The sequence below is a fragment of the Sus scrofa genome, chromosome 4 (genome assembly GCF_054392235.1).
Source record: "Sus scrofa isolate SSC_HxYL_T2T_F1_AM1 chromosome 4, Sscrofa_HxYL_maternal_Yorkshire_Landrace_v2.0, whole genome shotgun sequence".
Taxonomy (NCBI): Eukaryota; Metazoa; Chordata; class Mammalia; order Artiodactyla; family Suidae; genus Sus; species Sus scrofa.
Genome location: NC_139386.1, coordinates 2,409,401 through 2,421,247, shown reverse-complemented (window position 1 = coordinate 2,421,247; position 11,847 = coordinate 2,409,401). Strand labels below are relative to the sequence as shown.

The window sequence follows — 11,847 nt, the reverse complement described above, 5'->3', positions numbered from 1 at the left end:
AGGGCCACCCCGTTGGTTCAGTTCAAGTTCCTTTTTCCTTTGCTCGCTGGGGGTTTGGGGCCTTTGAGCCAAGGCGGCCGGTGACCCGTCCACTGATGCAGAGAGGGTGTCCCCGGCGACAGGCACAGCGCTGGCCACAGCCACGGCCGCGGCGGCCGCCGTCCCCTTGGCCTTTGGAAAGTTTCCTCGGCTGAGTTTTTTGGGTCGTCGTCATCTTCTCTCTTGCCCCCTTGTCATTACCCAGCTCTGGGAGGCGCGCGCTTGGACTCGCCCGTTTTCCTTCCTGGGGGCCGTTTCGTTCCTTTTGTTTCCTAAACATCCTCACCTCCCCGGCACCATCCCCCCCCCCCAAGTATTTGCACAATATTTGTGCGGGGCGTGGGGGGCGGGTTTTTTAGAAAGCGTTTCCGCTCTCGGACAAGCACAGGGGTCCGCTGCTGCCTGGGCCCGGGGTGCCGGTGGGCCGGCCGCTCCCTCGGCCGGGGCGCAGCCATGGCGCGGATGAACCGGCCGGCGCCCGTGGAGGTGGAGTACAAGAACATGCGCTTCCTCATCACGCACAACCCCACCAACGCCACCCTCAGCACCTTCATTGAGGTGAGTGGCCCGCACGCCTGGCCGCACGGCCTCCCGAGGACCGCGCCGGGGAGCAGAACTGCCACCCTGGTTTACAGGGTCCCCGGGGGCACACGAGAGGCCTGGAGCTGGGGGTAGGGGGGCCACGGGGACCCTGCAGGCGGGCTGGCATGTGGACAGTGGGGCAGAGGCGGGCTCAGAGGGAGGAGAGTGGGGTGGCGGCCAGTCCTGGGCGGAGGCTGAGCAGGAAGGAGGAGGCAAGGGCCCCCCCGGGCGAGGAGAGGCTGCTTAAGGCGGGCGGGAAGAGGAGGCAGGAAGGCCTGCTCCAGGGCCAGCCCAGGCTGCAGGAAGCCCACGGGCTCTGGGGAGTCCTTGGGGGCTTCAGGGCACAGGGGTCTGTGTGAGGAGGGGCCTGGCCGGGGTCAGCGATGGCCACAGGAGAGTGACCACTGGACGCAGGTGTGCGTCGAGCCGGCCGTTCTCCGCGAGGCCCCCAGAGGAGCCAGGCCTCTGCAGCTCTCTTTGCTGTTTGCAGAGCCTGGGGCTGTGGGCAGGGCCGTTGGTGATCTCAGACCTCCAGCCATTCTCTCGGCAACGGGAGAGAAAGCCCCTCGAGCACTTGTCATGAGGAATCAGGGGCCTGGGCACAAGAGGACTTCAACAACTGTCTAGAGGGAGGGAGTGGGCCCCGGGCCTTCGGGGGACCTGGACCCTGCACGCAGCTGGCGACCCTGTAGAGGAGGGCTGTCCCCTGCATAGCTGGGACCTTAGAGGTGAGAGCAGGGCCTGGGAAAGACAGCACAGCACTCAGCCTGTGACTGGGGCCAGGGCTCAGAGTGTGACAGGGTCATGGTTCAGCGCTTGAACAGGGTCAGGGCTCAGCGTGTGACAGGGTCAGGGCTCATTCCTGGCTGGGTGGCAGCAACTCTGTTGCAGACACGGAGGGATCTGAGGTGCCCCTTGGGTCTCAGAGCCCTGAACACCCCCTCCATTCTCAGAATAGCTCTGTGCTGCCCTCACTGTCCGGCGTCCCTGTCGCATGATGAGCAGGGTCCAGCAGCTGATGCCTCACCCCTCCTAAAATAGCTGCGGGGGCAGGTGGGGTGGGAGCAGCCCTGCACGTGACCCTGTGGGGTGGCCCCCGCCACCCCCCCGCCCCCGGGTATAAATGCCCATGCCTGGCCGTGAGGCGCCTTGACCTCTTCCCTGGTACCTGGGGCTTCCCCGCTGCTGGGCAGCTGACCCCTGAGCAGGTGCCTGCTCTCCTCCCTGAGGCGCCCTCAGAGGCCTGCCCCGCCAAGCCTCTGAAGGCCCCGTGGGGTCTGGCTGCGCGCCTTGACTGGACCTGTCCCTGCAGCCCTGGCCGGGAGGGCTGTTCAGAGCAAGGACCGTGCGGGGGCCGCTACGTGGGCTGGTGGTGTTCTGTCCCTTCCTGGGAATTTAGGGTCCCGAGTACCAAGAGGCCGGGAGGTGACGGCCGTGAGGGCGGGGGACAGTGGGGGCTCCCTCCGTGCTGTCGGCTGGGCCCAGGGTCAGTTGTCCCAGAAGCATCAGGAAGGACTTTTCTACTCCCCACAAGTCCCTGAGCCCGAAAGTCTGTGAACCGCTGTGAGTCACGGGGCGTCAGCCTTTTGGTCTTGTCGGGGAGGCAGGGCCCTGTCGGCGGGCCCCCACCCCTGAGCCCCGCAGCCCCGGTGCAGCCCTGTCTCCTCCTCCCTGCCAGGATCTGAAGAAATACGGGGCCACCACGGTGGTGCGTGTCTGCGAGGTGACCTACGACAAGGCCCCGCTGGAGAAGGACGGCATCACTGTCGTGGTGAGGCTGCGGCCGTGGTGGCCTCGCTGCTGCCACAGGGGTGGGCGGCTGGGGGCCCTCGCTGCGAGGCAGGCACGTGGCCTCGCTACGTGCCACCTGCCACCCTCTCTGTGTTTGGGCACAGGCCCCATCTTGAGTGTCTGGGCTTTCCCAGGGGCCTCATCTCTGTCTCACTGCCTGGCATCTGGGGCCCCGTTGCCAGGCAGCAGGTGCCTCCGGGAGGGTGCCACCTGGCAGGGCCCTGGAGAGGCTCTGCCCAGGCCATGGGGAGGGACCCTTGGGGCTGTTTCCTTGGTCCCCGGTTGTGGGGACTGGCATGCAGGTGGCAGGTGGGACAGCTCTGCTGCCACATGTCTTGGATGGGCCACAGCAGCCAGAGCCCGGGCGCCAGCCCTGTGGGATGGACTCCGGCAGGCGACAGTCGTGAAGGTGGTGGAAGGGGCCAGAGCCTCGGGGTCAGACAGGCCTGCCTGAATCCTGCCTCTGCCCCTTGCCCGTGGTGTGGCCCCAGGCACCTCCCCTGCAGAGCCTGAGCGCCTGAGAGGCGCCCCAGTGAACTCATGTGAAGCAGGCGCGCAGGGAGCCGGGGCCTTTCCCGCCCCTCCCACCGCAGCAGGAAGGGGTCGGCTGGACATACAGCCACCAGGCAGACCAGGCTCCTCCAGGGGTTGCGAATCCGGAGGCTGGGGGCGGGTTTAGCCGACCCGGGGCCTGACCCTGGTGGCCCCCGCGGATTCCCCTGGCGCCGAGGGCGCCTCTTCCAGGCAGCCCCTCTGGCCTGCCTGCATCTGCCTCATGGCACTGAAGTAGCTCGTCCTCCTGGGGCCCGGCGGGCTCTGAGCAGCTGAGCTTGGGGCTGGGGACACAGGCCACGTTCAACTGCGTTCATGGACCAGACCCCTTGGGCCTGCTGACCCAGAACCTCTCAGGCTGGCTGAGGGTCAGCCTTTGACCCCAGAGGCACGGCGGCCTGACGGGAGGGCCTGGGGGCTCCCAGGCTCGCAGAAGAGCAGAGCCGGGTGTTCTGGGAAGGCTTCCTGGAGGCGAGAATGAGGAGGAGCCTGGCAGTGGGAGCTCTCCGGGGCCTGGGCTCCTGACATCCTCCAAGCTTCTCCGAGTGCTGGTGGGCGGGCCGGCCTGGGCCCCGCTCCTCGCCCCGCCTTTGGGCTGGGGGTCCTCACAGGCGGCCCCCTTCTGCAGGACTGGCCGTTTGACGATGGGGCGCCCCCGCCAGGGAAGGTGGTGGAGGACTGGCTGAGCCTGCTGAAGACCAAGTTCTGTGATGACCCGGGCAGCTGCGTGGCCGTGCACTGCGTGGCCGGCCTGGGACGGTGAGCGGGGGGGGCAGCCTCCCTCGAGCTTGGTACCTGTGGCCTGGCTCGCTCGCTCTCGGCTGTGTGCCGATCCCACATCACGCACGACCTCCGTCTGGGGGTTCCAAGACGTGGGCCGGGAGGAGGTCCTTCTCACGTCTGACCCGCTGCCTCCTGCTGCGGTCGTGACCTCGTCCCTGCCCCGAGCAGGAAGGAGCGCGCAGGCGCGAGAGCCGAGTCTTGGGCTCTGATCCCCAGACCTGAGCTCCCTGCTTCGCTCTCCCTCCTTCGACCCTCCCACCAATGCATTTACGCTCGAGGAGCCTGAGGCACAGAGAGGCTGCCTGGCCCACCTGAGGTCACACAGCAGGGAGAGGAGGGCACTGGGGGGGTCCGGGCAGCCCTTCAGGCCCTGAGGGTGCGGGGATCTGCTCTGAGTCTCATCAGGCGGCCTGTTGGGGGCAGGGGGTGGATGTGGAGGCTGGGCGACCAAGCCCTGCTGTCTCCCCAGGGCTCCGGTCCTCGTGGCGCTGGCCCTCATCGAGAGCGGGATGAAGTACGAGGACGCCATCCAGTTCATCCGACAGTGAGTGCCCGGTGCAGGGGGCCGGGTCGAGGGGGCTCTTTTCCTGCCCCCCCACCCCACAGGGGCCAGTGCCCGGCCAGCAGGCAGTCCTGACCCCCAGCCGCCACATGTCCCCTGAGGTGTCCCCCGGTCCCACCTCACGCATCCCCCAGGCCAAGTGGGCCCCACGGCCAGGCCCCCTGGTCCCCATGGGTGACCAGCCCCTGTATATGGCCTGCTCAGCAGTGCTGGGGGAGGTGGGTGAGGGGGGCCGGGTGCGGGCCTGGCTGGCCCCATTGCCAGCCGTGCTTCCCGCAGCCTGGGGGCATCAATCAGGGTGGGAAGGAGTCGAGGCAGGTGTTTCTTAAGCCTCCGGTGGTCCTCCTGTGGGGCCCCCTCCTTCACCTCCCAGAGGCCATCACACCAGGGTCTCAGAGTTGCCCTTCTGATGGCGTGGTCCCTGCCCCCCCCCATCCCCAGCCCCTCAGGGAGCCTTGCCGCCTCCCTCTCCATGGGGAGGGCCTCCTGCCTGCCGCTCCCCCAAGAGAACGGGGGACCTGTGGCTACCCCCACCCCCACACAGCCCACAGTGAGTGTGCATGTGGCACACGCAGCTCTGCCTGGGAGTGTTCCTGCACTGCCCCCCCACGGCGGCTCCGTGGGCACAGCGTCTCCTTCTCCCAGCCAAGCGGCCAGCCCCGCGTGCACCTGCCGGGCACACACGCGGGCACAGATCACTTCTCCCTGTGAGCACAGGTCCGCGGGGTGCCCAGGGCAGAGCCGGGCCTTCCCCACGGCCCCTCCTCTCTCACACCCCGCCCCCGCCTGCCGTTCCCTGGCCCGTGACTCTGAGGCTGGGCCCAACCCCGGGTCCTGAGCCATACAGGCTTGTTTCTCTCCTGCTCACGTTTCGTTGGCCAGAGCAAGTCCATGGCCACACCTGAGGTCACTGGCTGGGGGGTCAGATGACCTCCACAAATGCCTTGGTGCTTGGCCCTGGGTGCCCCTATACCTGGACACCTGAGGCCCCCTCCCTGCTCGCTCCCAGAAAGCCTGTGGCCTCTGGGGTCAACCCATAAGCCTTGGAGAGGGGGTCAGGGAGTCAGCCAGGAGCAGGCAATAGCCAGGTGAGCTGAAGGCCAGAGGGGTGATGGCAGGTGACGGGGGAAGGGGGATCTGGCCGTGGGAACAGCTCAGGCAGAGGCCCAGGGGTGGGAGGGGCTCTGCCGGCCACGAGGGCCCGTGCCCTGCACTGGACTCTGCGCCAGGGCAGGTGGCCGAGCTCGGGTCCCGCCTGACCCCTGCCCCGGTCCTGTCTGCCCAGGAAGCGGCGTGGAGCCATTAACAGCAAACAGCTCACCTACCTGGAAAAGTACCGGCCTAAGCAGAGACTGCGGTTCAAGGACCCGCACGCACACAAGACCAAGTGCTGCGTCATGTAGCTCAGGACCTCAGCGCCTGGCCGCCGGGTCCGAGGGCTCCCTGGCCGCGGTGCCTCCGGCTCGCCTTCTCTGCCGACACCTCAGCACGCCCGCCACCAGTGGTCCAGCTTCCGCCCCGCCGGCTCCTTCGTCTGACCCCTGCGTCCCTGTCCTCGCGTCTTGGTGCGTGTGCGTGCGTGTGCGTGTGCGTGTGTGTGTGTGTGTCTGCCACCGTCTGGTCCGTCCTTCCCTTTGTTTCCATGCCCTACACCTGTCTCTCCCTCTGTGCCCTGTGTCTGTCCCTGGGCCCTGTGTGTGACTCTCTGTCCCTGTGCCTTGTGTCTCTCTCTGGGTCCTGTGACTCTGTCCCTCTGAGGCTTTATTGCCCCTCAGTCCCCCCACTCCCTGTGTCCTTGGCTCTCCTGCCCATGAATGACCCCCGCCCCCTGGCAGCTCTCTTCTCTGGCCTGTTTGTTTGGGGGCAGACGGTGTATTTTTTAACCACTGGGCCCGGCCCCTCCTCTGCAGCCCCTCACCCTGACCTGTTCTTGGCACCTTAAGTTATTGGGTCTGGGGCGGTCAGGTGTTCCGGACACTCGAAGGCAATAAAACCGGACCCTGAGGCTGTGTGTGCTTGTGGAGTGGGGTGTGGGCCCGGCGGCCTTGGGGTGCATGCAGGGCAAAAGGGGCCCAGGAAGGCCGCTCTCCAGGGCCTGAGCCGCAGCCGCACCGGCCATTGGTGCCAGGGCGCCCCCTGGTGTCCAGGCCAGTGAGCGCAGGGACCCTGCTTGGAACAGAGCCAGGGCTGTGGCCTGACCTGAGCAGGCTTCGCCCACTGGTTGCTGTTTTGGGGGCTGGGGCCATAGCAAGCGAGGCCAGGTCACCAGCGTTGTCTCTGTGCAGGTGGGGTGGGCTTCGCGTGGTAAATCCTCTGGGCAGGGTGGCTGCCCTGTCCTGCCCCCACGTGGCGTCTTCATTTCAGCCAGAGGCCCAGAGAAAGGAGTGGGGGTGACGGCTGACCCGGCTTGCGGCGGGGGGGGGAGACACGCCATCCTACCAGGGAGGGGAGGCGGGAGGGCGGGGGTGACCCGGGCACCTGGGTGGTGGGTCTGGGTGTGTGTAGGGGCCGGGGCACGTGAGGGCCTGGATCGCTGTTCCGGGCTCCTGCGGGCAGCTCTCAGCAGAGCCGGGGGCCGGCCCCTTCCTGGGTTGGGTGGGCTGCGTGGGGGAAGGCCCCGTCTCTGTGCCCCCGGCCTGCTATGGCCGGCCTGGCAGTGAGCTGTTACCGCCGGTGCTGTTAACGGGGCCTCTCCCTGTGCCCAGGTCTCGAGCCCACCTCCCTGCTGGCGAGACCGGACCTCCCTCCACTTCCAGACTTAGCCCATCTCCGTGTTCCTGGGGGCTTAGTCTCATTACCATTGGCTCCAGGAGCCCATGGGGTCCAGGCCCACCCAGCCCCAAGCTTTCACTAAAGCAGACTTTCTGGAGGAAGAGTCAACCCAAATGGGGCGGGGAGGGGGCGGCAGGCAGGAGGCCTGCCCGCGCGGTGCCCAGTGGCGGCCAGGGGCACCTGCTCAGGGAGACCAGGGCAGCCTCCCCTTTGAAGGGAGATGGCACCCCGCCCACCAACCAGACCGAGGGGACCCTCCCCCAGCCCCCTGGGTCCGGCCCCAGCCAGGGGGTTGCAGCAGAGGAGGGCCTGGTGGGCGCCCACGGAGGCCAGGGGACAAGACGGGGGAGTCCTGAAAGGCAGAATCACCCAAAGCCCCTGCTCGGGGCTGGACAACGGGCGTCCTGGGTAGCGGGGCCGCCAGCGCCACTCAGGGTTATTTCCTCCTTTCCCCGAACTCATCCAGGAAAGTCAGCAAGTCTGGGATGAGGTTATGAAGGCGCTGTATTCTTTCAACCCGCCATCCAAATTCTGGGGCCTCCGGAGCAGCCCCATCCCTGCCCCGAGGGGCTCCCAGGGCGGCGGGGCGGGGGGGTGCTGAGTGCAGCAGGGTCGGCCAGGGAGGCGCAAGCGAGAAGAGGCAGGGGGCGGCTGGGCTGGAGCCCTGGAGGGAACCCCGGTCGGCAGGGTCTCAGGACACTCCCTGGACGCACAGTAAGGGGGGGGCCAACCTGCCTATTTTGCAAGTGGGCAAACCAAGGCTGGGAGGGGAGGGCCCTGGTGAAGGTCATGTGGGGCTCCGGGGGCTCCCTGGGAGTTCGGGGTCAGTTTACTGCTGGACTCAGCCTTCCGAGGGGTCTTGGGAGAAGGTCTTACTCTCCATTTTACAGGTGGGACAGTCGAGGCTCAGAGAGCTGAGACCCCGCCTCAAGCCACACAGCTTGGCCAGGGCAGGCCAGGCCACCGGGAGGTCTGATTCTGGGTGCTGGCTGGTTCTGCTGCCAGGCCTGGGTGCCAGCCCTGACTGGACTCAGGCTGGATATGGAGGCGGAGGGAGACCAGCCCAGGACCCCCCCCCTACTGTCAGCCCCTCAGTGACGGTGGAGCTCTAAGCTGAGACAAGCTGATGACCGCAGGGGCTCCTTGGTGAGTGGCCCTGTCAGCACCCAGGGCCCTGGCGGGCTGGGGCTCGCGCTCCGCTGGAGGGGACCCCACCTGATCCCCACGAGGGGAGCTGAGCTGTCCTTTGCGGGGCCCTGCACAGACTTCACCGTTTGTCTCTGGGGCTGCAGCCTTCCTGGAGGGCCCGTGGATGGTGGGCAGGGAGCGTACAGGGGACGCTTCTTTGTTGAATCTAGATCTTTCTTTCTAGTGGAAAAATGTTGTGCAACCAAGCTCTGCGGGCAGGGCCGGGCTGCCTGACGCGGAGGGCCTGGGGTGGGGAGGAGGAGGGTGAGGGAGGATGGCTGGGGGTCACTGCCGTCTGGCTGCCACCTCCCCAAGGAAGGAGGACTGCCTGGTGGCGAATTCGCGGATGCCGGGCTCTGGGTCATTTTTGAGATCTTCAAAAGCTCCAGGAGAAGAAGGACAAGTCAGAGGTGCCCACCCCCCAACCAGGTCCCATCTGCCCACCTGGGGTGGGGGTGGGGCAGGTCATCGGCGCCCAGACCCCGCCTCCTCGGCCTTCCAGGCTGGGGTGGGGGAGATCCCTTCTTCACCCCGCCCCATGCCGGCCCCTGGGGCTTGGGGGGGGGTGCCGACCCAGGGCCCTGCTTCATGCCAGCCTCAGGTGCCCATCCCCCCTGTAGATGCGGGTGGGGTGTGGACGGGGTGGGGCCTCTTACTGTACAGCAGCAGTTTTGTGTCCGTGTCATTGACCATTTGGGACACGGCCCGGGGGTGGTAGCAGATGGTATAATCTGCGAGACAGAGGGAGGAGCACGCTGGGGGTCGGGGCTCAGGCCCACCCGCCCCTCCCAGGTTCCCTCACTCCCCACCTTCCTTGTCTGTGGAGCCTGAGCTCCAGCTGCAGTGGTGTGGCAGGCGCTGGGGATGGGCGGCCAGGATGTGTGCGGGTCACTCGGGTGGGGCAGGCCTGGGGACCCAAGCTCAGCCCCCGCTCACCTATGAAGAGCACTGCCCAGGTCTTGATGTGGTGGTGGCCGCTGTGCAGGTAGCTGAGGGCCTGTGCCAGGTGGATGCTGAACTCCTCCTGGCTGTGGCTCATCTGAGGGCAGGCCGGTCACTCGCCAGGGCCAGAGCGCTGGCCCTGCACAGACCAAGACCACCCACCAGCCCTGGGGAGCCCCAGCCAGTCCCCACCCCCATCCTGGCCCCCGCTGCGGCCGCTCACCAGGCAGGTCCAGAGGAAGTGGTGGGCGCTGAGGCCGCTCTCCCAGGCCAGTGCGCAGAAGAGGGTGTGCCGCAGGCGCCATCGGAGCAGCACGGAGCAGCGGTAGAAGGTGAGCTTGGCCTGCTGTGGGCACCGCGGGGGAGGGGTTACCGGCCGAGGGGGCGGCTCTGAGCAGAGATGTGTCTCAGTGGCCTGGTGTGGCGCGTGGGCTGGGCCGCAGAAGGGCTCAGGCTGTATTGCAACAGGTTCAATGAACAACCTGAGCCCCCACGATAGGCCAGGCACTGGGGACACAGCAGTTAGCAGGAGAGACTGTGTACTGGCCAGTGTGCACGTGTGTGTGCACGGGTGTGTGCTCGTGGAGAGAGTGGGGAAACCAACGAGGGGGCCAAACCTGCCGCCCCAAGGAGCACCCCTTGCTGTCGGGCAGCCCCACTGCCATCTGCAGACCCCCGGCCCTCAGCCTTGCCCAGGCCAAGGCCGGTTGGTGGGCACTGACCGTGACGACGGCCGGACAGCTGTCCTTGAGGTGCAGGAGCAGGGGTACCATGCTCTGGTGCACCTGGGTTCGCAGGCCACTGAGCGCTCTGCCGGCCATCGCCGCCACCAGGTCCCCAAACAGCGCCATGGCTGCTGCCCGGATCCTGTCCCGCTCCTGCAAAGTGGGGGCTCAGAGCCACAGCCAAGCCTGCCTGGGGGTCCTGGCCCCCACCCCACTTGGGGCCCTTCGCTCTGTGCTGGGGACGGGCTCAGTCCCCTCAGCGGGACCCTGTTCCCCGGGCTCGGGGCTTCCAGGGTGGGTCACGGGCCGTCTTCAAGAAACTAAAATCATCTCTCTCCCACTCACACTCACGTCCCGACGGCCCAAGTGTCATGAACGCAGTTTGGAGCGGGGCTTATCCCTCTCATTTCCCAGGGAAGGCTAATCCGCCGTCGCGGGAGTGGGGCAGGTCAGGAAGGGGACAGGTGGGGTTGGAGAGACAGTGTTGGCACCAGTTCAGCCACTTGGAGAGAGATGAGTGCCACCTGGAGGCCCCCCAGGCGGCCCACCTGCGCAGGGTGCACACCCAGGGCGCTCCTGGGGCCTCCGCCTCCAGTTGGACGGTGGCCTGGGGTCCTCCAGGGAGCAGGGGAGGCCCAGGAGGGGCATGGGCACACTCACATCGTCGAAGAAGGCGCGGGCATTGGTGGCGATGGCGAGGCTCTGGGCCCCCGGGCCGTGTGTGCCCAGGTGGTGCAGCACGTCCGACACGGTGCCCATGAGACGCACAACCACCGGCTCGCTGCTCTGGAAGAAGCCGTCGAGGAAGGGCGGCAGCTGGCTGCGGAGCAGGCTTCCCTGTGGGAGGCGGGGGCAGTGGGCCGAGGGCACCAGGACCAGCCGCCCCTGCGCCCCTGCACCCGCAGCCCTGTCGAGCTGACCCAAGACAAACCCAGGCTCTGCCCCTTCCCAGACCCCCTGGGCCCCTGCCCTGCCCCTGTCTGGCTGGGATCCTGCCTGGCTCTGCCCTCCAGGGAACTGTGCTCCTAGCCCTGGCCCATCCACTGGCAGCTGTGGGCTGTGGGTGGGCTTTCTCTCTGTTTTTGTTATTTTTTTTTGGTTTTTAGGGTCGCACCTAAGGTATATGGAGGTTCCCAGGTTGAATAGGAGCTACAACTGCCAGCCTACACCACAGCCACAGCAACGCCAGACCCGAGCTGCGTCTGTGACTTATACCATAGCCACAGAAACACCGGATCCCTAACCCACTGAGTGAGGCCAGGGATTGAACCTTCAACCTCATGGTTACTAGTCAGATTCATTTCTACTGCGCCACATGGGAACTCCTGGGCTTTCCCTCTCTGAGCCACTTGGCGTCCTCCAGGGGCTAAGGGAGCCTTGATCAAGTCCTGGAGACCAGCCTCCCCTCGCTCACCCACCCTGCCTCTGCTCTGACTCCCGGCCTCCCCGTAGGTCAGAGGGAGCCTGGTGGACTGGGCATGACAAGGTGGGTCATGTGGGCACACGTTGAAGTCACTGGCACCTCATGTCACAGGGAGCTGGGTGCATAGAGGGGGGTCTCCCGACTGTCCCTGTTGCAATGACCTTTTTCCATTTGTATGTTACTTTAAAGAGGAAAAGCTAAGTTCATGTTCAGCCAGTTCTTTCTGCTCCTCTTGCGTGCGGTGTGATCAGGAATTGTCTGAATCAACTGTCAGAAAATAACACGGTAGCAAATAGTGTTTCCTGCCATCAGGCCCCTTATCAATGACTTGGGTGCAAGCCAGGCGGATTTTTACAAATTTTTTTGTCTTTTTTTTTTTTTTAGGGCCACACCCGCGGCATATGGAGGTTCCCAGGCTAGGGGTCCAATCAGAGCTGTAGCCGCTGGCCTACGCCACAGCCACAGCAATGAGGGCTCCAAGCCATATC

The 11,847-nt window shown here is 66.2% G+C and overlaps 2 protein-coding genes across 6 annotated transcripts in view; one reads left to right on the top strand and one right to left on the bottom strand.

Moving 5' to 3' along the window:
* The first annotated feature begins 51 nt into the window (after positions 1-51).
* PTP4A3 (protein tyrosine phosphatase 4A3) lies at positions 52-6,313 on the top strand. Its single transcript, XM_021088815.2, has 5 exons — positions 52-597; positions 2,300-2,392; positions 3,593-3,723; positions 4,217-4,291; positions 5,595-6,313. Exons 1-5 carry the CDS (start codon positions 493-495, stop codon positions 5,710-5,712), a joined length of 522 nt encoding a protein of 173 aa, XP_020944474.1. The 5' UTR covers positions 52-492; the 3' UTR covers positions 5,713-6,313.
* A 1,254-nt stretch (positions 6,314-7,567) lies between these two features.
* LOC100517649 (maestro heat-like repeat family member 5) overlaps positions 7,568-11,847 on the bottom strand; it is a 62,038-nt gene continuing 57,758 nt past the window's right edge. For 2 of the 5 annotated variants that reach the window (XM_085021004.1, XM_085021003.1), the window contains exons 25-30: positions 10,597-10,773; positions 9,934-10,089; positions 9,435-9,557; positions 9,206-9,308; positions 8,926-9,000; positions 7,568-8,652 (exon numbers count right to left, since the gene is read on the bottom strand). In XM_085021004.1, coding sequence (XP_084877130.1) covers positions 8,555-8,652; positions 8,926-9,000; positions 9,206-9,308; positions 9,435-9,557; positions 9,934-10,089; positions 10,597-10,773 — 732 coding nt within the window. In that variant the 3' untranslated portion in view covers positions 7,568-8,554. Of the gene's footprint in view, positions 8,653-8,925; positions 9,001-9,205; positions 9,309-9,434; positions 9,666-9,933; positions 10,090-10,596; positions 10,774-11,847 lie in introns of all 5 variants that reach the window. The other 3 variants (XM_085021005.1, XM_085021002.1, XM_085021006.1) reach the window with 3 other exon arrangements.